We start from the raw sequence: 27837 nt of genomic DNA on the forward strand, positions 1-27837 counted from the left end.
AACCAGCTACCTCTCCCACCTGTCTACCCTACTCTAATCCAAACGAATGATTCGTCTTTTGCTTTTCAGAAATTCTTGCATGGCGTCACAACTGTCCCTTCGGTAGGATTGAAACTGCGCGACTGGGAAGTGGACGCGCTGTTACGTGTTCGCACGATCGAACAGCTCACCTCGGCCAAATTGACCCTACAGTCGATCGCTCAGCTACTCCAAGAAATTGGTAACATAGTAGTGACCGATGTCGTGGGGAATAGAATAAAGACTGCGTTGCGTTTGGTGGAAAATTCGGCTGAACGATTAGCAGAGGGCGATCTAGCTCAAGGTTTCCTACTGAGCAAAGAAGCGTTCGTTACCGCAGAAGCAGCATTTTCCGATCCAACGCTATTTGCTTTGCAATATTTTCCCGAGGACCAAAAGTAAGTCGGTATTGCGGTACCCTCCTCCTCAATTTTCTCCCGATGAAAATCTCTTTCATCTAATTTTCTCTTTTCTGACTTCAGGTACGCCGTATACACGCCTCTATTTTTACCAGCCATGGTACCAGTTTTACTTTCTCTAAAAAATATTTATCGATATTATTCTCCTCGAAAAAATAGTAACGCATAGAAAACGTACATTTTTCAGTTCGACGTATCACGCATTCCATTTTACACTGGCACAGCTAATTGTTACACAAATAAAAACAATATTTTTCTTTTTTCTTTTCTTTTCTTTCCTTTCCATTTATTATACAAAGAAAATGTTGTTGCCAAGTTATATAAACGGCAGAGAGGAAGAGGATAGTGGTAGAGGTTATGGAGTGGAAAAAGGATTGAAGAGGAAAGGAAGAAAAGAGAGGAAAATGTGCGTCGAGATGGGCAAACTGTTGCAACGATACGAGCGTCAAATGAGACCACGAGGTATTTTACGTACAGCTACATTCATTTTTGTTTCTCCTGCCTTCTCTTGTTGTACATATACGTGTTTAGAATTACAATTTCCTCGTAAATTCTGTGGTTCACAGATAAATTACGGATCCGTAATACGCGGCACACAGCGTACAACACGGTATAACGTAGCGCTAGGAAAACGCTCCTTGTTCGTATACACAAGTACGCACACGTCCTCTGTACACACTTACGCACACATCACTCTCGTCCACGCATACTCGGCCATTCTTTCTACCAAATTCCAAATTAATTATCATTAGATCGTTAGAAACAACTAATAATCTATGTACAATACACGTATATCAATCCTCAACCAGTTACCAAAAGGTTACAAAATTATCAAGTTGAATTACTATAAAAAGTATGTTCGACTACCGACTGCGAGAAATCTCACTGAAATCCAAAGCAGCGCACTTCGCCCCGCGCGGTTCGCTCGATACGAGCAACCTTCGATTAAACACAAGCATTTTCTAACTCCGACAGATCGGGAAAATATGTTGTGCAAAATACCACGATTACCGTAACAACAACCGCTACCTTGGCTTTCCTTCATTTCGATCGGTAGCTGAACATTATCGCTAACGATAAAAATAAATTAATCGGTGAATCGAAACGCTTAAAAACGTATGAAAAAATAGAAAATAGGAAGGAGAAGCGAAACAGAGAAGAAATAGAAAAAAAAAAACAGAACAGAGGAAGATAAAGTGAAGTAGAATAGAAGAGAAAAGAAGAAAAAGGAAAAGGAGAAAAAGAAGATCAACGGAGACGTTCAACTAGCTGTATCGCATGTTGCAAAGCGTCTGTGATATTCTGAAAAACAGGTACACCTTCGCGCGTCGCGTAGTCCGACAGGTACATTCTTCCTCGATTGTAGTCTTTCGTGGCTTGTTCGGTTAGCTGAAGGAAAACAATTTTTTTTTTTTATATAGACGTGGATACACAGAGGCGGCGAAACAGATTGAAAATGGTCATACATATGGATATACATATAAGTATATGTAGTCTAGTATAATTTAAGTATAATAGTTCCAAATAATTAAAAAGAAAAACGAGAGGAAAAAGAAATACGCTCACCTTTTCACCAGAAACTACGCAATCTTCGGGAAGCGTTTGAACGCACAGGACTAATTTTGCGCGTAACCCAATCAGGTGAGCTGCCAATGCCATTATGGTGATACCACGCGAATGCTGCGGCACGATCAGCAATATTAATCGCGAATTCTTCATCCTCTGCAATTCTTGTGGTAATACCTTTACGTTGTACTCGTTCAGGCTTAATCGATACAATGATAATCCCATCGATCTAAAACGAGCAACAATTTACATGTAAACTTACAACGACATTGGTCTAATGGTGACAATTGAAAGAACGTTACATCTCGAATGCTCACTCGATCGAGGGTGCGGCGGTCGTTTCCAACCAAAACTGATCTTTACCAATTGCTCCCACGTACAAGTCTCTCTTCTCCGATTCTGGCACAAACGAATTGGTCCAATCTAAAAAGTTCAACGATCCAACGAATCGAACACACACACACTTCGAATTACTCCGAACGCTTTCGCGCGATGATAATTTTAATCGAGGCATGCGTGTGACGCCTCTTCTTACGACCTGTTCACTAATTCGTACACGCAAATTACGGATCATGGGAAATTTTTGAGAATAAAAAATACCTAGGAAACGGTTAAAAGGTTGCACGATAGCTCTGCGAAGAAATTTCGATGCCTTCCTACATAAAATACTCCAAACTGAAGGTATCTCACTTTCACAAGAGACGCCGTTGCTGCTCTTCGTCCTCCACGACGACGCTGACTCTGCCAACGTGGAAAATTGTTCAAAGTTTATCCGCAATTCCGTCGGATCTCGCTTCGCTGGAAATCCATCGTCTATCAACGTCCTATACGTTTCTGAAAACGAATAGAAAAATCATTCTCTCTCTTCGTACTCCCTCAGCGAATCTCGCCGAGTATCACGCGTGCGAAAAGGTTTATTACCCGATTTGTTCACAACATTTAGAAGCTCTGATACCGACGTAACGTTACACTTCATGCGCGATTGTAACGCTATCCAAGCCTGCGAAACGAACATTCCTTAATCGACCTTCAAATGAAATAAACTCTAGACTAAACCGAATTGAATAAAATACTTACTTCTTCCAGATTCACCGTTCCACTGTCGTTGATATCCATGGATTTGAAAATTTCCCTGAGCATACTGCAAAAGAGCAGGTTAAAATCGAATATTCGCCACGATCGTGCTTGCAAAAACGTGTATACACACGTATTTTTATCGAAAAAGCCTTACACCGCGTCCACTCCATTCTGACAGAATGATAATTTAATCGGTCTAGTGCCATCTTCGGAATGCAGATCTTGCACGTTCATCTCCTCCCGTAACACCTACGATCGATACTAAATGTACCTTTCAATTACGCTACTAATTATTTCGCGTCGCTATTTAACGCTACTTATTAACGATACACCACCACCAACTGTACGGTCAATTTTTACGGTCATTTACGCTCTCTTATATGTATGTATTGTATGCCGAATTTTAATAATAATAATGAATAACACGCACGCACACGCACACACACATATATATACCTTGGACGTACAATTCAGAGCAACCGATACACTCTCGAATATCGGTATCCTCTGTCTCTCCATCAGATACTGAAGTACTAGCAATCCATTCGTCAGGTCGTAATATTCTCTGAACAAGAATTAGTATTTATTCGTAAATCTATCTATTACCGATTTTTGTCGACGAAACGATAGAAAAATCAGAAAAAGGATGAAAAAAAAAAGAGCAAAGGAACGCTTACTGCATAGATACAGTCTCGCCAAGTATTGTTTGACCCTGACGGTACGGATAAATAACAAGTATTAAAGACTCGCGGCGAGTAGCTGCCAACTGAGCTGCTTCGATGATTCCCGCGCTGTTGCGCGTTTGATTATCGATTACGAACAGTAATACTTTTGCCGTTTGTTTCGCTTCGTATTCTTGAGCTATCAGTTCCGGTCCCCATTGCGATACTTGCTGAAATACGTTATTGCAATTAAAACCAACCACTGTTACATATCAATGTACACTTTAAGCTAACTAATGCTGATCACCAATGTACATACGGGATTGTAATACGTGATTCCAAGTCTCTGTAGAGCCGGTATTGCTATTTCTGACCTCCATGTGGTTGGATTACAAGATCCACCCAGAAATACCTCATATGCCATTCTATCTGAAGAAGCATAAACATCGTAAACCTGCGATACGCGTCGGAGTGCGTAAAATTATACCTATGTAAGGTACAAATGTTGCACTCACTTGAACCGCTTTTGTTGTTAGTATCTTTTCCATCACAGTGTAACGGGCGAGTGGCACTCATAGAAGCGGCTGTTCTGAAATTACATGTACACGAATCAATCGCAATGGAACATCGGGGTTTACAATTTAAAGTGATATTATCACACTCGAACTATACATATCAATCTTTAACCAGTTTGCAAGAGGATTTGATATATATATATACATACACACATACACATTTACATATGTATATATATATATGTACATATTTTTCATTCATCTTGTACTTTGTTTGATTGTTTAAAAGTTACTATTTTCAAGAAAGACCAAGAATCAAATTGGATTTTGGTTAGAGTGTGGTAATGGTAAAATCATTTGATTACCAAATAACTTCAGATACCCAATATTGTATTACTAAACATACTTCCAAATATCAAATCCTTTTGCAACAAGGAAAAGCACGTTACGCTGCATCGTTGGAAAACTGTCTTTGCTGTGATTAATTATAACCAACCATCTGACACACTTTAAGCCTGCAACATGTTTCCTTTTGTTGTATAATTCCAAGAGATAACAAGTTAAAGGAACATGAATATTTGCATTACCTTCGTCTGCACAATCGTGCCAATTCAATGACAAAGATGTAAAATTCTTGGAGCATTATATAAGCATAAGGACCAATGATCAAGTAATTTTTAATAAGTCGCCACACTTTGCACGTTTTCACCCAGTTTACACGTAACAACATTACGTATGTTTCTTTTCCCTGCAACAAAATTACACGTTTATCTAAGAAATTTAGATAACTAAGAATATGCATAGATGAAAACTGTGCTTACATTGACTCTGTCGATATCTGATGATGTAAACTGCAATAGATATACAAGTAGACTTCATTCTTCAAAATGATTCGTGCTTAACAAAAAATCTATGTCCATCCAATACATTTATCCTTTAATCGTCCAACAGAGGAGAATTTTGAATTTTCCTATTTAGAAAGAAAATCGCCATATTTTATTTATTCTTTTATGCACACGTTTCTTTTTCGTGTACATCATAGTAAGAGTACACATTACACGCTATTGTCATGGGACTGATTAGCATTGTTAAAATAATTTTAATCTTCGAAAAGAAAACGAACGACGAATCGAGAAAAATTTTCCAAGCATGGTAAATACAGAGAAATGTTCAAATTACTTTTTGATTGATATTTTGTATGGAAGGAAATATAGAAAGGATATCACCGTACGAGTATGAGGTAGTGTATACTCAAAGAGCTTAAAAATGTAGTATCAGTATTAACAAACACGTACACGCAAGCATGCACGCACATGCATGCATGTACGCATATACACACACACACATACACACACGTAGAGTGCACTATTTAATTACCTACTGCAGCTACTCACTGCTACCCACTGAAAACTAGCATAAGTTCGCGAGGCGATGGAGAGCCTGTCAGACACACTAACCTTGACGATAGTTCGGTGCTGCATGCCCACGCACGAAAAACATATGTGGTAAACTTCGAAGGCAAAAACATCGATTCCGACTGCATTTCACGTGCATTCATCTACAATTCTCAAGCGCGAATAAAATACACGACGATCAAACTATGATCCTTTGGAAAAATGAACGGTGAGAGCTCCGATTGTGCACTCCCGCTATTGCTCATACTTATTTATACACCGTTATATTTAAAATGTAAGAACGCGTCGTCAAAGAGGCACAACTAAGAATGAATCGCAATTAAATTACATACTGATGAGAATTTCTCTAATATCGCGAAGATACCGCGCGAATAGTACTCTATCGTTCGAAAGCACACCAATACTCGATTCACATCGCCTTGCTCCCTCGAAATCAGTAACCGTCGATGAAATCACAAATCAGCGCTACCACTGTTGAACGTCGCGCTTCGTATCGTTTTCCTTTTCCACCTTTTGAACCTTCTCTCTTTTTTTCTCTCACCCTCTCCTCCCTATCCTTCTTAGTTACCCTCACTCTCCTCCCTTCGTCGACCGTCCCCCTATACCCTTTCTCTCCTTTTCTTTTTTACGCCTAATTAGTTTTCGATTATTTCTCTACCATTTTATTTTTTCCCTACGATGACGAATCGTCGCGGTCGTAATAAAAGGCAAAACTATCTATTCAGAAGAAAGAATAATTTCGATTTAACGAGAAAACGACACGTCCAACATGTTTCGCGCAGTCGCAACGGTGATTCGCGTGTTTTTCGCCTCTTTCGTCTCTATCACTTCCCGCCACTAGTCCATACGCGTGTGTACACTACCGTAGAACGCGCACACCGACTTAACCAGACTCGAGATGACGTAAACGTCCAACAATGAAGCGTGATGTCACACACAGCGAACTTCGTAGAGGTTTGCTCTCACCGTCGCACTGTCGCACCATCGTCATCGCCATCGCCATCACCATCCACCCAGGGACTTTCAATTCACCGATTCAGTCTTATACCTATTTTAACACACGATATCCTCAATATCTACTCGCAACGATTGCGAACACCTTCTTCCACGTGAATTTCTTTTATCGCCTTCTATTTCTACGCAATGATCGAATGACTACGGAAAACCTTCTGCTGAACACCAGTGTGAGCAAAAGCTAGCTTTTTTCAATGATCCGTGATCTGTCGTAAGATCAACAGAATCATAATGAAATCACTGACGTCATTGATTTTATACTATCTGTACGCGTTTCATTTTACGTTATATTTTGATTTTCTCTATAAAAAGATAAAGATGATATCATCACTCTGAACAACACAATACGCCTCTTTAATCTTTTCTTTAACATTACTCAACATTCTACTCTACCTGGTCAACATTTATCTAGACCACCTATTCATTCATTCGCATAATAGAAGTAATCAAAAACATAATAGAAGTAATCCGTGAAACGGATATTCAACAACGCTGTGTATATATGTATGTATGTACATACATACACGATACGAAGAATATGCATACTTGTGAATAAAAAATGGATTTGAGAATTAGCGTAACAAAAATAACCTTCTTAAATTATAAAAGATATCCCCTTCAATTATTTTTTGAACGTTCATTTATAAAATTACAAATAGTAATTGCGATGCCACTGTCTATTACTGTTTGCAAATTGAAGGATACAATGTAATGAAACTATGGCTTAAAATAACATGCAAAAAGGATCATTTCAGATTGCACATAATACACAAATTATGAATAATCATGCGAATTTATAAAAGTATACCGTTTCTGGGATTTATTAATTGTATAGTTTAGAATATATACATATAACATCGAATCGTATAGCATGGTATTAATTTTCAACAAGTGGCACATTGGTATAGTTTAATCGGTACTTTGCCTTATATATTGAAATTGCGTGCAGAGAGAAAATTAGTGAACAGGAAGTGGGTGGAAAGCGATTAAAAAAAGTAACAAATTATCTAGCAAAGAAAACATCGAGGAAAACTCGTTTTGTCTCAATTGTATTATACCGTTTCGTTTTACCTTTATTTCGATTTAAAAAATTTAACAATTCGTGCCCGTGAAAATGCACCTTTATGAATATAGCATTCATTCGCCACAGCACGTTTCTACTCTATACAGTATATACACTGCGATAAACATCGTTCTCGCGGTTGTCGTAAATGTTTGGACGGTGTCACGACGGTCTGTACGTACCGAATATTTTCTGGTATAACGTGATAAGAGAAGGCGGTAGAATGATCTAGACTCGGCATAAAGATGCTTGGTATTATTGTATCTGGTCGGTTCGTAAGTATAAATCTTTCTCAATGGAAATAGAGACATTGTATTTCATTTTCGATGTTAAATTGTCAATTAAATATGAATTGATTATTTTCTGTGATCATTTAACGCGATTATTTAACGTTCATGCTTGAGATGATGCTTTCCGTTGCTGTATCGCAATTTCCTATTTTATAAGTGTTTTGTCGTTTTGTTTCGTATCTTGTTCTTGTTACCTTTTAGTAGTGTCCCTCCCCCACACGCCCCGCCCCCGTCTTACCCTTTCTGTCGTCAGATTGACACGAGTACCTTTACACCTAATCGAACATGATAATACAGTGTCGACGAAGTTAGATTTCTTCATACTTCAATCAACAATTTTACATTCTTTAAAATATGCATACCACATATATAAGTATTTAGAATATATATAAAAGTGTAAATATTCAATTTTTTTTTCTTTTTTTTTTATAGGTGCAAACAGATTTCCAGCAGATAGGAGAAAATCAATTTTTAATAACTGTTCCTGATGCAGATAACATAAATCACATCGTGGTATTTCTTACGGGTACTATACCATTTCCTGATGGGACAGGTGGTGCAGGTATGTATACAATTACTGTATAGCAAATGCAGAAATGTTATTCTATTTAATAACTGAAATTTGATTTTCTTACAGTATATTTCAGCTGGCCAGATTTAACTGCTCCACCAAACTGGCAATTTCTTGGATATATCTCGAATGCTAAGCCATCTGCTATATTCAAGATATCCACTTTAAAGAAAAATCATGAATTTGAGAACAGCAACTTAGGAATCTTTGGTGTGGGCAAGATTTCCCATGTTGCACAAATAGGAGTTTCCGTGGAACCTATTGTGGCCATAGAACAACAGGCAGCCACAGTGACAGAAGCTATGTCAAATTCGTTTTTGGAATTTGTTCAGAAGATGCTTACTAGTTTTTTGAATTATGTATCGAGTTTTTCGGTGACTCAAGCACAAATGACATCAAATCCAACCGAAAACTTCGTACCTCTATCAACTATCCAGGGATGGTACGAGACTTTTGAAAGGAGATTGCAACAAAATCCAAATTTTTGGAAAGCATGATGAGAAAGTGACTGACTCTCGATAGCTTCTTTGCATTTTGCATAGCGAGGCGTCAATTTTTCAGCGCTCGTGTTTACGTTCGCGAAATGCGGCGCATCGCGTGCGCAAATTTAAACTTTTTATATTCTCTTATCAAAGAACAGTACTATAATAATACGAGTAACTATGACGCTATTGCATATTTTACTAGTTATGCAACATTCTCTACATGCAAGCATTTTCTGTAAACATTCACCGCATTTTCATCGTTACGATCAACCATGCATTTCTTCTTCGAACTCGTCATTGAAGAGTAGATAGCTGTTGTATCATTTTCGTTTCGGTCGTTGTACGTTTCACAAATCACATTTGCAAAATGTTACGAAAGTGTAAATACTTTTAGTTCACAATAATATACGTGGTAATATAGAAAAGAAACAACACAGAAGAAAAAACGAAGGTTCGGGGATGACGAAGGAAAAGACGAATGTATGATCGAAATAATGCAACAAGCGGGTGCGTGAATTTTAAATTTATTCGCGTGTAATTTATGAACAATTACAAACAATTATGACAAAGCGAATGTGTTATATTACAAAAGAAATGTAAGAGGAACGATTAGCGAGAGATACACGCCATGGCGTTCTTTCTGCGTTTATGGGAACACAAAATTAAGATCCAGTAATGCGTGTTTGCACAATAAAATTCCTTTGAAAGTATATATATAGTACGTGTATCTTATTTATACCATTTGTCTTTTTTTCTTTTTTCCTTTTTGTTATTGGTTTTAAGAAGTGGGGAACATTTCCTTCGTCTAAAATACACAGAGCATTATGATGACCAATGATTTGATTGTTTTACGAAAAAATTCGTTCGTTGGAAACTGTCATTAAGAAAAATATCGAGCAATGAAAAAGCAGCTTAATTTGCGTATAGAGACTAATCTGTCAGTGTAACTTTCACATCGAGTAGAACGAGTATCTTTCGTAAAAATTAATCGGAAATTGAATTTTTCGCGATACTATTGTCTAATAAATAGAAACGAAGGATAAAGGTAAACGATTCGATTAATGGAGTTCGTTCCCCGTGATGCTGATCATTCTTGTCAATCGCCGTAACGAAAAGTGATCGCGTTTGGATTGGGCTCGCATAAGATTAGTGTGGAATCATTTATCCCGTAAGCTATCTACGTATCTATCGAAAAATCTAAAAAACTGTGGTACTTGTCAAGCTTGAAATCAAAATCGCTATATCTTTTTCTACACGGGGAAATGTTCTCTCTGTCGGTTGAGTAATGTCCTCGCTGTACTTCTTGTGTAAACGATTGTTTATGGATTTTGTATGAAGTATCAAAACGGTTGGATATCGTCCATCGCGGAGAAACTTCGCAATCCAAGGTAAGACATCGTCGCTGTTTTGATCTTGTCCACCGTTTAATACAATTCACTAGAAAAGACAGGTGGAAAAAAAAATGTTCGATCGTTTTTTTCGTTAAGGTTTTCTAATCTTTCAACGTTTTCGCAGCTTCTTCTTACGTATCAGTTTTATTTAGTTTGGTAATCGTGTACAATTGAATCACGGCCGTAGAATTATCACCTCTCGACAATCACGGATACGCGTATGTCGACAACGACTCGAAAAGATTCTACTGGTTCGATAGATTTGTCAAATTTTATTCATAGATTTCACTTTTTCCGCCGTTTTTATTATTTACGGGTTTACAATTGGTTCTTATTAAAGAAAAACGATCAATTTCCTTTTAAATTTAGATGACAATTTTGAACGAACTACAAGGATAATACTTTCTTTTTGTATATTTTCTATATTTGCTTTTATGCCAAAGATATTTTTGCATATGGTACTGTTTTAAAACAACATAAATTGATAAGTGGTAGTAAATTTCATTGTCCTTTCGGCTTATTGCCGTATCGATATCATATTTGTCGTTTTTGAATCGCGTTATTCGGAATAGGTTTAACTAATTTACAATGTAGCTGTAATTTAAAGGATCACGCAGCCATCATTTGGCGAAATAGACGACACTGGAACCAGTAAAAAATTATCGTCTGCGTATGTTTACGGTTACGCGAATTTATTGAAACGCGTGAAATAAGTATAATATTATGAAATATGCATTTCAGTACAGATGGGTAAATAGATAGGATACAATTTAATAAGTTTGAGTAACCTGGTTTCAAGTTCAGCCCACAATTTACACATATCACGTTAAGAAGAGAGAATGAAATTTGGTTGTATGATGTGTCACACAGTGTGGAGATGGAGAATTCTGAAGAACCAACCAGTTTGCAGTCTATTTGTCATTTACATGCTTCCGAGTTATTTCCCAAGCATGCTCATTTTGAATGCGAGGACGAAACGCTTACAGTCCCATTTACACCTTTAAGTGGAGAATCTATAGTAGCACTTGGACGTACATCAGATGGAGTATTGGCCCTTTCCAATTACAGACTCTATTTACAATTAAGTCAGACATGTTACAATATTCCATTGGGTTTGATAGAGCAGTTGGAGGTTAAAGAGATTTTCTTCTTGCATATTGGTTGTAAAGATGCCCGTTCACTGAGGTATGAGACATTGGTTTTGTTTTGGTTACTGTTTAATTTAGACAGAGGACGTATTAAGAGGACATATTAATATGTTCAGTTGTGCCTTCTCTACAAATGAACATTGCTTGGAGTGGTTCAAGCGATTACACAAAGTGACTTATCCACGAAAGAACATAGAGGATATATTTGCTTTTGCGTACTACGCTTGGAGTATAGAGGAAGGAAAGGATAACTCCAAGTTAGGAAAAGATAACATTTTGTACACTACTACTTTTAGTTCAGAAGTGAGTGATTCTAGCAGTTGAAAACATTAACTATCATTTTGATAGTTTGAATAGTTTGATTCGTAATTCGATCATTTTCTTTATTTGTTTCTCAGGTGGAACGACTAAAATTTAGTTTGCACGGTACATGGCGTATAAGCCAAATCAATAAAGATTATCGCATGTGCCCATCATATCCACCATTGCTTCTAGTTCCTGCTTGCATTTCCGACAATATTCTGGAGACTGCGGCGAAATTTCGAAGTTTTCGACGAATTCCAGCGGTCGTGTGGAGGTAGTTGGAAAGAAAATGAGTTGCATCATTAAGCTGTACCACTTTTTTGTACGTTTTTTATCGTTTTAAAGGCACGTGAATAATGGCGCGGTAATAGCACGAAGTAGTCAACCAGAAGTCGGATGGCTTGGTTGGCGTAGCGCAGAGGACGAAAGTTTGCTGAAAGCCCTTTCGGATGCATGTTCCTATGACAAAGGTGAATCGACGATGGTGGATTCCTCTATCATTTTCCCCGAGACTGCTGACGATCGCGTCGCGACAAATAGTACGAAAGTGAGCATCGAATATTCTTAAGGTAGGATCGTTTAATAAAACGAATTGATAATGAACGTACGTTGTTCACAGAAAGTGTTGATCGTGGACGCCAGATCATACACAACCGCTGTCGCGAATAGAGCGCGCGGTGGTGGTTGCGAATGTCCTGAATATTATCCGAGTTGCGACATACAATTCATGAATTTACCAAATATTCACTCGATACGAAAGAGTTTCCACGCGGTGAGACAGCTATGCGCGTCGGACGCGGACCAACTCACGTAAATACATACATAGATATTCGTACTTAATTTTCTTTCGCTCTCTGTTGCATTGCTGTCGATGCATCATGTGATAGCAGTAGGATGTAATTTACTCATGTGTTGTGTTCTGTGGTGTACACAGTTGGCTCAGTCTTTTGGAAGGGACACGATGGTTACAACACATGTCTGGATTGTTACGGGCAGCAGTGACTGTAGCGTCAACGATAGAAAGAGACGGTCGACCGGTGCTGGTTCATTGTAGCGATGGCTGGGACAGAACACCTCAGATAGTCGCTCTGGCACAAATTCTTCTCGATCCTTATTATCGAACTATGGAGGTACGCGAAAGGTACTTGCTCTTTCTTTGTTTGTTTCTTCCACTGGATAATCGTACCGTTATTCGGCTTAATCATTGCCAGGGATTCCAAGTTTTATGCGAAAGAGAATGGTTAGACTTTGGGCACAAATTTGCGGATCGTTGCGGACAAACGGTTGGGTACGAAGACCCTAACGAGCGATGCCCAGTATTTCTTCAGTGGCTCGACTGTGTACATCAGCTGACCTTACAGTTCAAGTGCAGTTTTCAAATGTCGCCAGCCTACCTTGTGAGTATATCTACTATATGTGTTCGTGAATCTTTTAATTAGATTTCGATTAATCGAACACGCGTAATCGATTGATTTCAGGTGAAACTTGCACAGCATACGTATTCACAGCTTTTCGGCACGTTTCTCTTCAATACGAGGCAAGAAAGGTTACAGCTGAGAATACGGGAGCGTACATTTTCGGTTTGGCGTTTCCTAAACTCCAGTTCATTTGTAAATCATTTATATTCCCCGTTGAAGAATCAAGTAGGACATTTTTCGCATATCATGCTTATACGAATAGTCTATACAAGAATAGACTAATCGTAGTAGACTCGCGTTCAGGCATACCATTTATATACCATCGATGTTTTTCTCTCATCAGGTATTATGGCCAAGTTGTAACGTACGGGACCTTGTTTTGTGGTCCGAAGTATATTTAGGTTCTATGGAATCTTCCCTCGGTATTAGAGATGATAAACAGAGAGTGAGGATGATAGATATCGAGGGTGGAGAGAACGAGGAACCGCAGGGTCAAATGACCAAAACTCGTTCGTACGGCGATCTGATGCACACCCCCGATCATGCGGCCTATCTTCACCGTCGACTCAGCGATCCAAGCGCTGCGATGGAAAAGTAATCATCGGTCTTATTTCGTTTCGTGTTTTAAATAGAACGTAGCAATAGCAGTAGTGGAATAACAAGATGCATTACTTGACACGATTGTGCAGGAAATTCGATTCTTTAACACTCGATACGGAGACGAGTGAGAAGGCTACTGCAAACCACGTGGAAGATTGTAAAATCGTCGATGACGACACGGTGGAGAGAAATCTATCGGAGAATCTGGACGATGACACGTATCATTACGTGGCAACGACTATCGCGATGACCACGACGATGACAACAACGACGGCGACGATGAGTATGACGACGACGAACACGATGACCACCACGTCGACAACGAGCACGAGCACGAGCACGAGCACGAGCACGAGCACGAGCACGAGTACGAGCACGACGACTTGGACAACGAACGAAGCCTCGAACGATTCACCGGTGAATCCATCAGTAGACAGTTCAACGGACACGCTAATACCCAGCAACGATTCTTTACTCGGTGCAGCCGATAAAGAAACGTAAGTATCGGCGCGTGTATAATAGAGGATTAAGCGCGGATCTGATAAGCGATAAGATGAAATTGATCATCTCGAGGCAAAAAGCGGAGCCCGAGTAGCGAAAATCCAAATTCGATCGATCGAACAAACGAATGAACACAAACCAACGAACGAACGAAAGAAAGAAACAAAAGGTTTTTGTCGAGCAGCAGAACGCAGAAAAATTCGCCGTCGGACACCGTATCGCCCTGGATCGAGAGCAATGCGACCAGTCGAACCGTTTGCTCTTGCAGTCGCAGTTACAATCACAATCAGAATCACAACGAGGGTAGCGACATTAGCGACACCAGTGCACCGCTAATATCAAGAACACCTAGTAGCGTTTGTCCGGCTTCGCCGACTTGCCAGCACGCGGCACCGCCAGATAATCCTGATAGATTGGACGATGTCGATGGTCTTCCCGTAATACATTGCGACGTTCAGATGCGCGTGCAACAAATAATCGTGGAGCGCAAGGTACTAATTTCGCTCGATTGTACAGAGTGGTAAAGGAGAAGGGGAAGTTTCGAATTGAACGATCACGACATTGTTTCCTTTCTTTTTCTTTTTTTCGTTACGTTTCAGTTGAAGGAGGAAGCGTTGAGGAAGGAATTACACACGACCAGAATGGCTCTGATCAAGCAAGTTTGTAATCATAACGCAGAGACCGATCGTGTTGACGATATCGTGAGTTGATTCATAGCATATTCTACCCGATCGGGAAGCTATACGAAAATGATCTCTAGTTGCATTAGTGAATAAAAGAAAAGATACGGAAAAGGAAAATAAAAGATAATGAAATAGAAAGGGAAGGGAAAAGAATGGATAAGAAAGGAAATGAAAAACTAGGGATCACGTGTTCCAGGGATCGTTACCCGATTCGGTAGGAAGTACTGGCGATCATGGAGAATCGTTACCATCGGACATGTCGTGGGAAGCGGTCGAGGAATTAGGTCCAGCTCCTACTCTATGGGTACCGGATCACGCGGTGAGTCGATGCATGGGGTGCGACACGGAATTCTGGCTGGGAAGGCGTAAACATCACTGCAGGTATAGTGATCGGTGTTCCTATGATTTTCGAGTCGGTAGTTGGTAGAGTCGATAGGAAGTTGGTCGCGTAGTTCATACAGGCGTACAGTGAAATTTTATCATCGCAGAAGCTGCGGTAAGATCTTTTGCGCGGATTGTTCCGAAAACTCAACACCGCTACCCAGTGAGCAGCTCTACAATCCCGTCAGAGTCTGCGGCGAGTGTTTTTCCCGTCTTCACCGGCACACCAGTCCCTGTCAGTGCAGCAACGCCCGGCATCAGAGCAAAGGGGAGAACGAGCCGGAACTCCAGTCGTCCAATTCCGAAAGTTTCGTCAGTTGTGATCGATCGAAGGGTTTAAACGTGACGAAGGACAGTTGTTGCGATAACTTGTTGCAGGTTGCGCACCAAAAAGCACAACCTCCTCCTGTTACAGCAGCCACAGCAAATTGAAGATGGTCACGCGAGCGAGGAAGCTCGACAAGGAACGTTCGTAGCATTCGGGTTTCTAATCTGGCTTTCGACGATGCCAAGTGTATCGTACTCTCAACCACCATCCATCATGTCCGTACGACCAGGCGTATGATATACTGCGCGCGTGACATAGCCGCCAATTAGGACACTTGGAGCAATCCAATATTTATTACTAGAGTAATAATTTGTACGAAGAAAAGTGTATAGCGCATCGGAGAGATAGAGATAGATAGATAGATAGATAGATAGATAGATAGATAGATAGATAGATAGATAGATAGATAGATAGATAGATAGATAGATAGATAGATAGATAGATAGATAGATAGATAGATAGATAGATAGATAGATAGATAGATAGATAGATAGATAGATAGATAGGTGAGAGAGAATGCGTGTGTTGCGTGCGTGCGTGAGTGAGAGAGAGGGTGGGAGGAAACGCGTGGCAGTATACGAGAGGTTGCACATACTTTATGTACAACCATGTACCAGAGTATAACTTGATTCAACGAGATACCTGGCTTCTTCGAACGAGACTATTCAAGTTTCCCCGTTTTTTAGGAGAGATCTTATCCCCTCATCAGAGATACGGACAGCAAGACGAGGCCGAGGAATATTTTGGATAGGCTGTGACTGACACGTCTAGTTTTAAACACTGTACGAGGTGCGCTCTTAATTATTCGTCGACCGATCGATGAAACGATTCGTTGTACAATTAGTAGTTGGATTACGACACGAGTAACTTGTATTTGTATATTACCGCTGTTTACGAGAATTGGAATATTAAATGTCATTATTGTAATCTTCGATCGTCTCTCTCACTCTTACTCTCACTCTCTTGTTCGCTCTCTGTCTGTCCGTTCCCTCCGGTCTCATTTCACGCGGTGATTTTTAATCCAGTGAGATTCTGAAGCGGCGAAACGTTCTTCAGGATCTGCGATGCGTTTTTTATTATGTCAAAGTCGCCTTTCGTGTCGTCCGCGTTTTGAAACTGTATCAGTATCACGAGATATGTCGTCACAGCTCCCGCGATCTAAAACACACTTTCGTACATTTTTCATCCGAGCACACTGTTTGTTTTTTTTCGTTTTTTTTTCCCCTCACGATTTTCTTCTCCCTTACCGACGTTATTAAAGTTCTATCCAAAGGGAAGAGGCCGCAGGCTGTAAACTCGAGAGGTCGATGCAACAATTGAAGTGAAAATATCTCCAATTCTCGTCGGGCGTTTGCTTCGAAGCTACGCGAGAGTAACTGACTAACGAGAATCGCCGTTCTCCTTCCCTGAGAACAGAAACCGATCAAGAGTGTTCTTTCTCTCCATCTGTGTCTAATCTTGCTTCCTGTTCAAACTGTTTTACCTCCGCGACGGTGAAGTAACTGGGTTGAACGATTATCAGCATTCTGGTGATATGGAAGATACACCATCCGCCCTGAACGAGCAGATATATCCATTCGTGTTTTTCGCCAGCTTGCAGGATCAAGAAATACGGTGTGATCACCAAATGTAGCAGACAGGTTACAGTGACGGCCAATATCACCATACCGAATGTGCTGTTTATAAGGGAGACTGTGTCGCAGAGCGAAGAATGAATCATTATCAATTCGGATATACTGTTTACGTACGTTTTACTTTCTGAAAAAAAAAAAAAAAGAACATGCGATGCGCGAAATCGTTCAAATTTTACCATTCGTTCGTCAGTTTACCATCGAATTTTCGTGGGACTCCGTGGCTGTTGTCGAATACGAGCCGTTTTTGCGTTGCGATGTTCCATCTTTTCTTGTCGCGAATGTCATCAGCTGGATATACATACATATACATATGTATACACGATTGATGGATAAAACGAAATAAAATCAGCAATTTCATACGTACATATACTCGTATTTTACCTGTTTCAGCACATTTTCGAAAATAACTGATCATTGTAATGTTGCTGTTGTTGTTCTCGTTATTGTTGTCGTTGTGATCGTCGTTACCGCTGTTGAACAGATTTCTCAGACTGTTGTTTAAACACACGAATCGTTGTCCTATGTTGTACGTCGCAATTGTATATTGGAGTTCGGTCGAGATGATCACGGTGTACATCAAGTACAGGGGTGTGTAATTGATAGGACCTTTGTCCGGCATTGTTTCGTGAACTTTCGTCTTCCGTCTCCACGTGTAAAAGTCGAGAATCGAAGCGGACCATAGGTAGACGAGGCTACACGCTATCAGGACAATCGTGAATCTCCGACTCTTCTTTGTGATCGGTAGACCGATCTTCTCATCCACCTGAAACAACAGAATCGGTAGTCGATACACGTGTCATTAGAGCGAAGCACGAACGGAGAAGAAACTAATAGAAGACAATTCACACAGACACCTCGATTAATTTATTTACGACGATTTGCAGGTATTTCCAGCGGAAAGGAGAGCCGACGATGCAGACTACGGTTAGACCCATTACACCAAGAACGTCGCTACACGTTGCTATCACTGCTGTTCGAGATTTCAGTCTGGTGCTATGCTCCCAGCCGTCTTTCAGGTCTCGCCACAATCCCCAAATTTCCGTACCGAGAAGCAATATTAGCACAGATAAACTACCAAACGCGTTAGTCCGTATATTCTTTTATTCAATCGAATCTTCCTTCGATTCTTTCTTACCTGTAGGCGAGGTCTAAGATACTCGAACGAGCCTGACATCCTCCGGAACTGTTCACCACGAATCTGACTGGAATCAAACCGCACAGTTTGCCGAGATAATATATCGGGAACATTGCTCCGTAGAGATCACAGTGCGCCGGAATTTTCCTTCTTCCCGATTTCACTTCCATCTTGGAACCAACGAATTTTTCCTTCGTTTTGGGGACGAAAAAGAGTTGGAAAAGTAAGGATCACCCTGCTGTACGTAGAAATTCGCTTCTAATTGATATTACCTATATTCTGTTTTTGTTTTTTGTTTTTTTTCACGACACTTAAAATCAAGATCAGAAACGAAACGGAGACACGTCACGTGGGACTGGTGTGAAATACGAAAAAGTACTCGGTGTTTCATCGATGGTCCTCTTCATCCATCGTTACACGTAGTTTCGTTGCGAAAAGATTTCTCGAGTATTATCATTTCACGGAGGAGAACGCGGCAACGAGTTGAAATGAAAATACGGAATGATTTTCAAGCGCGTTCGCGAGAGCAACGAAGAAAATACTGCGATATTTGCGACGGCATAGTCTCCTTCCTTTTCCACCCCCTGTATGTTTCCTTTTCTAGCTATACAGTCATTTAAAGCACATTATACCAGATATCAGTCTGGATGGTATATACATTCATTCTTGTCAGATTCTTGACAGGTAATTATCGTTGATATTAAAGCGATGTTGATTTTCCTAAGAAACTAAAATACGTGCGCCCTTTTCTAGTTATACCCCTATTAACACGTTATACCCCTCTAATAGGAATACGTTTGTTATTGAAGGGTGAAAAAAAAATAAGATCGTATCGAATAAACGGTGCCAGTATAGTTTCGTTTCATCCCACGTTTTTTTTTTTCTTACTTTCAATCTGTATCGCGCGCGCGATGAAACGGCGTGATAAGCATTCGAGATGATATTGTCATGTTTACTACATTGTTCGATCGCGTTTTACGAGGTGAAGATCGTGGGAAAGAACATTCGTTCGTTGGTTTTTCATTGCGCGTGTTCTCTTTGACGTTGCCTTCAGCCCATCCGTCAATCGTGGATTTTACGACGGTAGAAGAATTCCGTTCAAATTTACGCGCCAACGTATACCGACCATCACAGACTCGAACCTGTCGGTAAAGAAGCTGTACTTCTTTTCGTGGTTACGATCGTGCAGGCTATCGAAGGCAGAGGTTAGCAGAACAAGTTTCCCTTTGAGGTTAGGTTCTTTCTGTATTGCAAGGATTCTACGTCTTTCCAACTTTTCCGCTGAAAAAATGGAACGCAACGAGGAAGATTGGTCGGTAGAATGCTCGGACGACGAGAAATACGAAATGGATGGAAAGGTGAATAAAAAGATTGGGAATCGCGTGAATACAGTTCTTTAGCGCAGTTCCCTTCAATTGAATTTCTTCGATTGGTTTAGAACGAATGGACTTTGAAGCCCGACGATATATTAACGTTGATCGAAGCCCTCGAAGCGAACAACAGAATTTTGGAACTGGAGTGGAAATGTCCTGGTAGAAGAGGTCCTTCTCCTGTTCTGTCAAACAATCGTCAACAAGATAACGGGTCGCAAGAGTACAAGTGAGTTGAGAGGATGTGCATTTCTAATCCGTAGTGGTGGCTCTTCGTATTCTTCGTAAGAGTTTTCTCTGTTACGATCCCTTTTTTACGTTCGTTCCATAGGACGGAAGAAAAGTCCGACTTTGATTTCATGGACGAAATGTCGTCGCCGAGATTACCGGTTCGTAGAATAGGCGAAAGTACTCCGAAAGGAAGCGCCAAGAAGAAAACAGCCAGTTTCAACGGTGTGCTCTCCACCATGTTGCGACATCGTAGATTAGAACAGCAGGAAATCAATTCGAGCCCGAAAAAGAGCGAGTCGCCTGTGTCGAAAACACAGCCACCAACTTAACCGGCGGTTGATTAATATCGCGCGTTGCGACCAATATGACCGTACCAGCGAAATACGCGTGTCATTTTTCTTCGGATACGTACACACGCATCAGAGAAGACACGCACGCATATCTATGCGCAATTTCGTTTCAATTACTCACTACCCTGTCTCTTTCTTCTAATTACGTAGATTACGTTTTAATTACCTGAAAACACCCTATGCGTGTATGTATGTATGTATGGTATTGACGCGGTGTATGCATATTCCAAATGTGGTAAAATTTATTTAACAAATACATAAGTGTAACAAGCTTAGGAGAAATGTGAGAAAGTGAAAAAAATTTAATTGCACTTGGAATTTGCATCGGACGAATGGATTTCTTTAGCCCAGGCTGGAAATTCGTTGATGTCGTAGATAAAAGTGCCCCAAGTGATGAAGAATAATCCTTGGACCACGATAGCGTAGAGGGAAGGACCGCAGCCTCCCATCATCAGCCATTTCGTCGGGATATGTCCGACGACCGTTATGATCGCGTTCGGTGGTGTACCAACCGGTAATCGAAAAGAGTACGAACACATTATAGTGGCTGGTACCATTAAATACATCGGATGCATCTCCATCGCGACACACTGCAACCAATCAAATACGTGACCAATATGTGATTACATTTAAGAGGTACTATTTATGTATATTTTACCATTTGTGCGACCACCGGCAAAGTAATGTTCGCGATACCAACGTTCGAAGTGAACTCGGTTATAGTTCCCACGAACAGGGAGACGAAGAAGAGAATTAAAACAGGAGGCAAGCTTTTCAACGGTACCAACGCTTCGCCCATTCTCTTGGCCAGGCATGAAGCGATACTGCCCCTGGATATCGCGAAACCGCCGCCCAATAGGAACATCAAACTCCAAGGCATCTTCTTCTGGATTACGTCCCACGTGATCAGACCCTCGGAGGATACGTTGGGTCTGTTTGTGGCTACACGGAAAATTAGTCGAAAACGAGAGCGTATTCAATGTAAAAAGTCAATACTTTCTATACTCGAGTTTTTGAGTACTCACGATCTTTGTCGAAGCTACGTAGGAAATTTAAATTCTTCGGAATGAAAAACATTAGGATGGATACTAATATGACGGGCGTTGAGTCCCGGACGGCTCTGTCAACGAGATTCAGAATTGATTAAAGGTGTATAAGTGTGTGCGTGTGTGTGTATGTGTGACTGACGAGAAGCGAATGAATCGCGTAAAATGATATTTAACATGTCCGTGATCGCCTCGGACCATCCCTGAACGAAGCCTGGTTTTCGGAATATCCAGAGAAATATACAGAATAAAAAGAGAGTGGCAACGGATGCTTCGTGAAATGTTATTCCTCCCAGTTCTTTGTACCTTTCCTGTATCACCTTTAAACGGGCAAAAAAGAAAAAAACAGTACTGTTTGAAGGGGGAAAGAAAAAAAATCAATCGATCAGTAGACGTACACTAATTGTAAAATACGTATATGTACGAACCACTCAGAAATTAAAATGATTAACTCCCCTTTTTCATATTCTTCCAATTTTAGTATCAGAGCACATGATTGGTGCTTAATTTTTCATAAATAAAACAAATTTAATAAATTTTATTTTATGAAGTTAGTCATTTTGGCTTCTGAGTGGCTCATATACAGTTGCGATCATTATATAACTTTATTATTATGAAATTCTGCAGCATGTATATAATTGACATAAATCTAGAAAGGTATATTTTAAATTTTCACAACAAGCTTAGATAAAAAAATTGTAAACAGTAACCTTTACAATTTTCTTCGCGATTCCCACAAATTGGAATTTTTTCAAAATTTTTGAGTCACGTCATCTAGTAAACTAATTTTTCTAACCTGTCAAAAAACCTCAAATCATTTGGTTCAATTTCAAAAAAGTTATATCGTTCTAAAGGTGGCCGGAAATTAATGACCGCGACTGTATATGTAGGTATATACATACGATAGAAATTGAGAAAGAAGATGAGAGATTCGTTACCCGATTTGTAATTGCCTCGCCTTCTTCGCCAATAGTCGCCAGTTGAGCATCCTTGCTACCCGGCCTGAGGTATCCCATAAAGACGATGCGAAGATAGAGCCACGTTAGAATAGTGTTAACGATCATTTGCGGCATCGAGGCGATCATCCACTGCGTAAAGTTAATACCCTCCGAATTTGGGAAGGTGTTTTCGTAAATCCCTTTGAACGTAAGATTAGTCCCTGTTCCCACGATCGTTCCAGTACCGCCAAAAGTTGCGCAGTACGCCGCTGCCATCAAGTATGCTTTCGTCACTTTCGTCGGGTACTGTTCCCTGTACATCGTTCAAACTATTCTTCTCTTCTCAAGTGTCACATTCGATCTTACTTACGGTTCTTTCCCGGGATTCTCCGGATCCAGCTTATTTTCGAAGACACGGCAGAGTCCAGCCTAAGAAGAACGAGCCAGGGAGCTAAGGATGCTCTCCAAGGCAAAAAGTTCCCATGTATATGCATGTCATAGGAGCCGAGGAAAAATTCGGGCGATCTCGTGATCTCCGGCTGGTAAAGCCGGGACTCTGCGCAATACGCAAACGCGCCCTCTGTATTTTTCCTCGTTCTTACTCGTGCAGTTTGGTTGGAAGCCCCAATCCCACGATATGTATACGTACAGATGTACATATGCATATGTATATACTGTATGTAAAGATATAGTGTCGAACCTGTTCCAATTCGGTGAGAACCGCGAATATGATAGGCACCATCATGGCAGTGGCAGCTGTGTTCGAAACCCACATGGATATGAAAGTGGTTACTGCGCAGAGGCCACCTAGCAATTTCCCGTGGGTGCATCCAACCGTTTTCATTACTCCTAGAGCGATCCTTAGGTGGAGATTGCTATGCTCAGTAGCTACGGCGAGGATTAGACCTCCTATGAAGACCATTATGGTATCGTTCATGTAACAGCTGCAAGTGTCCGCTGTGCTCAGTATTCCGAACAATGGAAACAACACAACCGGGATCAACGACGTAATCGCCATTGGAAAGCACTCTGAGATCCAATATCCAGCCATCAGTAGTATGGTGTACGCGCATCTAGTTTCCTGTCGTCGTACACTCAACTTGTAAGATCACCGTAAGAAAATGGCTTTTATTCTCTGCTTAAATATAACATACGTACCGGTATGTTGTAGACTATAAAGAACGGTAAGAGAAATATTGCCCACGTCACCGCGAACAGTATTTTCCAATACGTCTTGAGAAATTTTCCCGTTAGTAGAAGTATACTATCCTCCGACACATTTTCTTGTTGCTGTCCTACTCTCGTCGCCATATCCTCCAATTCTTTTTTCGTTTATCCAAACGAACGACTAATTTCTCCTTTGTTCTTCGACGCAGAGAAATATTCTTTCCATTTGAGATCGCTTGTTTGTATCTACGCACGCGTTGTCCACCTTCTTTTGTTCAGCCTGTTCAACCAATTGGTTTCATTTGGTATATACGATGCTTTGAAAATGAACGCATCAGTGTCTCGTTCCTATTTCTCTTCGCATATTGTTCTATCAGACCAATCGCCAACCAGTGTGCGATTCATAATGAATTTTTGGGGAGAAGAATAAAAAACAGAGCTCTTTATAGAGAGCTCTGTATATGCATACTATGGATACTCACGATAAGATGTGTAGCGACGTTTCTAAGTTCTGCCACCAGAGGAACGGACTAACCACGAATTCTCGCTAGTTCTTATAAAGGCTCCCGTTTGTATATATGTATATAACTTCTGACCTGAGTCCATCCTGTCCCTCCCGCGCTTTGCAGTTCTTGAAAATTTTCCTGCACGTATATGCCCATGCATGGTTTTTTACACCAATTACCCATCTTCAAGTTATCTAACGTCTATTATATTGCTTACTTCAGGCGGCTCTACAAAATTTCAGGTTGAAGAATTTGAGGTGGGCACGGGCCTCCTTAGAAAGCCTTACTTGACGGGTCCACTGGAGGCCCAGGATGAAACACCGCCCCCTTTTCCGTCAATCCTTTTATCTCTTTCCTCCATCCCTTCAGATGGAAAGGGAAAGGAACGAGTAGTAGACGAGGAGGCACAGTGAATTAGAAACGGGTAGCTTTCGCGTGCATGAATGAAATCCTGCTCTGGGAAAATTTCCGGGTTAATAGCATAATAGAATGTGGATGGAGGTATATTAGATAAAGATGGCAGATGTATTTATCAGACAAGGAGAACGAGTGGTACAATTTGCCATGTTGTGTTTGTCCGCGCAAACTGACGGCTCTGTATTAGGAGAGTAGAAAGTGCTTGGAGGTATTAGACAAGAAGCAAGGATTGTGAGAGGAGGATAGGGAGAGAAGACTTTTCCTACTGGCCCGGCCGTAATTAGGCTACGCCCCATCCAGAAGGTGATATCGACTATGCTAAGAAAATTCATCGATTTCATTGACTCATTATCAAAGTTCCTATGCTTTCGATATGGTACAATCAAGAACAAATATCTAATTACTTTCCTACAAAATTTTTCCAAAGATTTTAGTTTGAATTAATTAGTTATCAGTAGACTGAATCATCTGCGGGAATATTCGTCACTTCTTCGTTTCTCGCGGTTTCATACTTGCGTCATGGTACGTGATCATTCAGCAACTTTCTCCTACAATTCTTACCAGCGTTTTCCTTAGGATAAAGAAACTAAACCGTATGCCACTCGTGTCTATGCTCAGTCGTTGTAGCTTCATAGCCAAAAAGAACCGATATTCTTTTACGAACAATTCATGTTTCCCTTGGTAACCAAAAATAACGGTTATTCGATGCAAAAAATGCAGAAATTCTTCGTGGATCATGAGTAATTAACGATTTTTCCTTAGCGTGAAGAATTTATCTTCAAGGGGGTGGAGCTTCGGCGAGTCTGGACCAATAGGATATATTTCTCCCTGTCCTTGTGGCAGATTCGTGCGCTCCTCGTCTAATACCTTCACGCAATAGCACTATTTCCATTCTATGTTCCTGATACCGAGTCGTTACTTTATGCGGTCAACACGAGATGGCGCTAGTGTCGTTCGCGGTTTCTTCCCTACCCTTCTCTGACACATAACCAGAAAAGAGAACCTTTGCTCTCTCCCACTCTCTCTCTCTCTCTCCTTTTTTCTGAGTGTATGCCTGTTTTACTCATTATACTGGGAAGTGTAACAGGTCGGTGTTCATCGTAGGAACAGCGTCGTCACTTCAAAATTAATCATCGAATCGATAATCAATCAATCAACGAACAATCCGTAAACGGAAAGAATAAACGTAGTGGAGTATAAGGAATCGGAAGAAAACACCGACATTCTAGTTTTCGGTGCAAAAGTAACTGAAAAGCGTGAAGGATAAGGAAGGGGATTTTCTTAAAAGAATTTTACTCGAGCGTTGGCAAGGTTGCGTGTGGGCGTGTGCGTGCATGGGAAAGAGAGAAGGAGTGAGAGAGGGGGGTGATCCCCCTCCCCACTGTGGGCTCTTTCGCAGCGTACGAGGGTACAATTGGAAGAGGAGAGACGGTATGTCAGAGGTTAGAGCGATGCGCGGAGTACTCGCGTGTTTCGCGAAAAAGAAAAGCGCGAAAGTACGACACGAGTTCCGACGTAACAGGTGGTTAAATTGCTGTAACACGCAGCAGCCGACGGCGCGGAGCTCGAGAGAGAGAGGTCAGACTTTGCCGATGAATAACCGCGAAATCGTGGAGTCGATGCGTCAGTGTGCGTGTACGCGTCACTCTGTTCTAACGTCTGGTAAGTGTAAATAGTAGTGACCGCTTTTACCGAATTTCATTGCAGGAGCAGAAGGAGGACGTGTTGGACCGAAGACGCGTTCGGTTTACGCGTGTTGAACGAGAGCATAGGTAAGGAACGCGACAGGTGACAGGAAATAAATGGAACGCAGGAAATAATGGAAAGGTTTGTGGTTCAGTATGCATGTTTTATATTGACCGATGTCTAAGTACATTGAATAAGGAATTTCGATTCTCAACATAGCAATTACAGAGGTAAGTTGGATCAAAACTGTGTGGTTCATCTAGAACGTGAACTCGCTCATTCTCTCAAAACACGTACCATACAGGCTGTGACTTGCATTCGCATTCGCCCTCACTTTCGCATCTTTTTTCTTTCTCTCTCTCTCTCTCTCTCTCTCTCTCTCCCATGCACTCTTCGCCTGCGTTTTCTCGTACTCATATACACCTAGTTAACATCAAAATAAATCTATATCCGGCATTAATTATAATTCCAATCGGGGCTATGTACACGACGGCGGAATAAAGTATTATGCGCGAAACATCCTCTCGCTGCTCGCATTCTACAACGTGCGTCAGATATTTGTCATATACATGTACATACACCGGTTTTAATACACTTCGCAACCCTTCGAACGGGTTACGTGAAACGTCGTTAAATCGTGCACAAGTATCTTTCCCCCTTTTCCCCGAATAGCAAATACGTTCTCCTTCCTTCCTCCACTCTCAAGCACCAAACGAAACAGTAGAGTACCACCAGCTCGTAGTAGAATTCGTGGCAACAAAAGCGCGTACGTCGTAATTTTCGGTCACTGACACTGTATGTAAACGATCGTACGCCGCGGAATCGCATCGTCCGTCGTTCGACTCGAGAAGACGTTTTTCCGTCGAGTTGTCACAGTTCTCGAACGGCACGAGAATAAGTGACACACTCGCGCACACATACCACTCACCCCAACTTTCACTACTTGAACTCCCTTTGCATAGGTCACGAAATAGAGTCACGTGCCCGGGAGTAGTTTTCTGTCTTTTATTTTTTCCACACGTGTGGGCTTGTTAAGAGGGGTACGCGGGTTTTTTTTCCTATGTTTAACGTTTTACCAAGGTCTCCACATGCCTTCCTCGTCCTTCACAGGCTGCTGTTGCTGCTGCTGCGGAAGAGGTGACGGGGAACGAATCCCCGTGACGAATTCGCCGCTCATACGACTGGACGGTCTGTCTTCCGAGTGCGAGACCACCACTGATCCTCCCTCGGTCGGTAATAAACGGGCTGTGAGGTGGTGCTGTTGTTGTTGCTGCTGCTGCTGCTGCTGTTGAACGTGATGCTCGAGGTTACTCGCGGTAGATGGCAAAGTTCTCGTGCTAGTTCTCAGCTTTTTCGAGGTGGTGGTGAAATCGAGCGGTTGATCCGGTTGCTCGAGTCGCGGACTCTTGCTCGGCTTCGAGCCGGACATTGCGCTACTTGCGAACGTAGAGACGGGGGCGGAAGCGGAAATGGGAGCGGAAACGGAAGCGTTGGCGGACGTAGCGGCAG

The 27837-nt window shown here is 41.1% G+C and overlaps 8 protein-coding genes across 8 annotated transcripts in view; 4 read left to right on the forward strand and 4 right to left on the reverse strand.

Moving 5' to 3' along the window:
- Positions 1 to 654, forward strand: part of LOC108570203 (GPI transamidase component PIG-S) — a 10441-nt gene extending 9787 nt beyond the window's left edge. The window contains exons 8-9 of the mRNA XM_017932007.1: positions 1 to 416; positions 501 to 654. The exon at positions 1 to 416 is cut by the window's left edge and continues 142 nt beyond it. Of these exons, the coding sequence (XP_017787496.1) occupies positions 1 to 416; positions 501 to 606 (522 nt within the window). The 3' untranslated portion in view covers positions 607 to 654. The remainder of the gene's footprint in view (positions 417 to 500) is intronic.
- The window catches only part of LOC108570202, a 16056-nt gene extending 9302 nt beyond the window's left edge, over positions 1 to 6754 (reverse strand). The window contains exons 1-14 of the mRNA XM_017932006.1: positions 6639 to 6754; positions 5079 to 5227; positions 4845 to 5005; positions 4258 to 4331; positions 4062 to 4171; positions 3758 to 3972; positions 3537 to 3645; positions 3235 to 3329; positions 3081 to 3144; positions 2925 to 3003; positions 2604 to 2837; positions 2321 to 2426; positions 2004 to 2232; positions 1757 to 1826 (exon numbers count right to left, since the gene is read on the reverse strand). Coding sequence (XP_017787495.1) covers positions 1757 to 1826; positions 2004 to 2232; positions 2321 to 2426; positions 2604 to 2837; positions 2925 to 3003; positions 3081 to 3144; positions 3235 to 3329; positions 3537 to 3645; positions 3758 to 3972; positions 4062 to 4171; positions 4258 to 4331; positions 4845 to 4987 — 1528 coding nt within the window. The 5' untranslated portion in view covers positions 4988 to 5005; positions 5079 to 5227; positions 6639 to 6754. The remainder of the gene's footprint in view (positions 1 to 1756; positions 1827 to 2003; positions 2233 to 2320; positions 2427 to 2603; positions 2838 to 2924; positions 3004 to 3080; positions 3145 to 3234; positions 3330 to 3536; positions 3646 to 3757; positions 3973 to 4061; positions 4172 to 4257; positions 4332 to 4844; positions 5006 to 5078; positions 5228 to 6638) is intronic.
- A 1166-nt stretch (positions 6755 to 7920) lies between these two features.
- LOC108570205 (protein OPI10 homolog) lies at positions 7921 to 9107 on the forward strand. Its single transcript, XM_017932009.1, has 3 exons — positions 7921 to 8024; positions 8472 to 8601; positions 8677 to 9107. Exons 1-3 carry the CDS (start codon positions 7995 to 7997, stop codon positions 9105 to 9107), a joined length of 591 nt encoding a protein of 196 aa, XP_017787498.1. The 5' UTR covers positions 7921 to 7994.
- Positions 9108 to 10424: 1317 nt separating this feature from the next.
- Positions 10425 to 16250, forward strand: LOC108570201 (myotubularin-related protein 4). Its single transcript, XM_017932005.1, has 15 exons — positions 10425 to 10483; positions 11357 to 11671; positions 11751 to 11937; positions 12033 to 12211; positions 12283 to 12484; positions 12557 to 12747; positions 12872 to 13067; positions 13149 to 13334; positions 13416 to 13580; positions 13699 to 13949; positions 14045 to 14452; positions 14641 to 14947; positions 15056 to 15157; positions 15336 to 15520; positions 15628 to 16250. Exons 1-15 carry the CDS (start codon positions 10428 to 10430, stop codon positions 15950 to 15952), a joined length of 3255 nt encoding a protein of 1084 aa, XP_017787494.1. The 5' UTR covers positions 10425 to 10427; the 3' UTR covers positions 15953 to 16250.
- A 118-nt stretch (positions 16251 to 16368) lies between these two features.
- On the reverse strand, positions 16369 to 18787 carry LOC108570204 (gustatory receptor for sugar taste 43a-like). The gene is made up of 7 exons (XM_017932008.1): positions 18618 to 18787; positions 18337 to 18553; positions 17864 to 18245; positions 17678 to 17770; positions 17324 to 17606; positions 17096 to 17246; positions 16369 to 17006 (listed from the first exon to the last, which is right to left on the reverse strand). The coding sequence occupies exons 1-7, from the start codon at positions 18785 to 18787 to the stop codon at positions 16851 to 16853; spliced, it is 1452 nt and encodes a 483-aa protein (XP_017787497.1). The 3' UTR covers positions 16369 to 16850.
- Positions 18788 to 19866: 1079 nt separating this feature from the next.
- LOC108570207 (PAXIP1-associated glutamate-rich protein 1A) lies at positions 19867 to 20668 on the forward strand. The gene is made up of 3 exons (XM_017932010.1): positions 19867 to 19975; positions 20056 to 20216; positions 20319 to 20668. The coding sequence occupies exons 1-3, from the start codon at positions 19907 to 19909 to the stop codon at positions 20545 to 20547; spliced, it is 459 nt and encodes a 152-aa protein (XP_017787499.1). The 5' UTR covers positions 19867 to 19906; the 3' UTR covers positions 20548 to 20668.
- A 110-nt stretch (positions 20669 to 20778) lies between these two features.
- On the reverse strand, positions 20779 to 23863 carry LOC108570143 (protein I'm not dead yet-like). The gene is made up of 8 exons (XM_017931933.1): positions 23711 to 23863; positions 23253 to 23633; positions 22923 to 22981; positions 22553 to 22865; positions 21792 to 21934; positions 21594 to 21688; positions 21227 to 21510; positions 20779 to 21158 (listed from the first exon to the last, which is right to left on the reverse strand). The coding sequence occupies exons 1-8, from the start codon at positions 23861 to 23863 to the stop codon at positions 20871 to 20873; spliced, it is 1716 nt and encodes a 571-aa protein (XP_017787422.1). The 3' UTR covers positions 20779 to 20870.
- Positions 23864 to 27400: 3537 nt separating this feature from the next.
- The window catches only part of LOC108570193 (protein deadpan), a 2638-nt gene continuing 2201 nt past the window's right edge, over positions 27401 to 27837 (reverse strand). Inside the window, exon 5 of the mRNA XM_017931997.1 lies at positions 27401 to 27758. Within this exon, the coding sequence (XP_017787486.1) occupies positions 27401 to 27758 (358 nt within the window). The remainder of the gene's footprint in view (positions 27759 to 27837) is intronic.

Source organism: Habropoda laboriosa, unplaced genomic scaffold (assembly GCF_001263275.1).
Source record: "Habropoda laboriosa isolate 0110345459 unplaced genomic scaffold, ASM126327v1 scaffold80, whole genome shotgun sequence".
NCBI lineage: Eukaryota > Metazoa > Arthropoda > Insecta > Hymenoptera > Apidae > Habropoda > Habropoda laboriosa.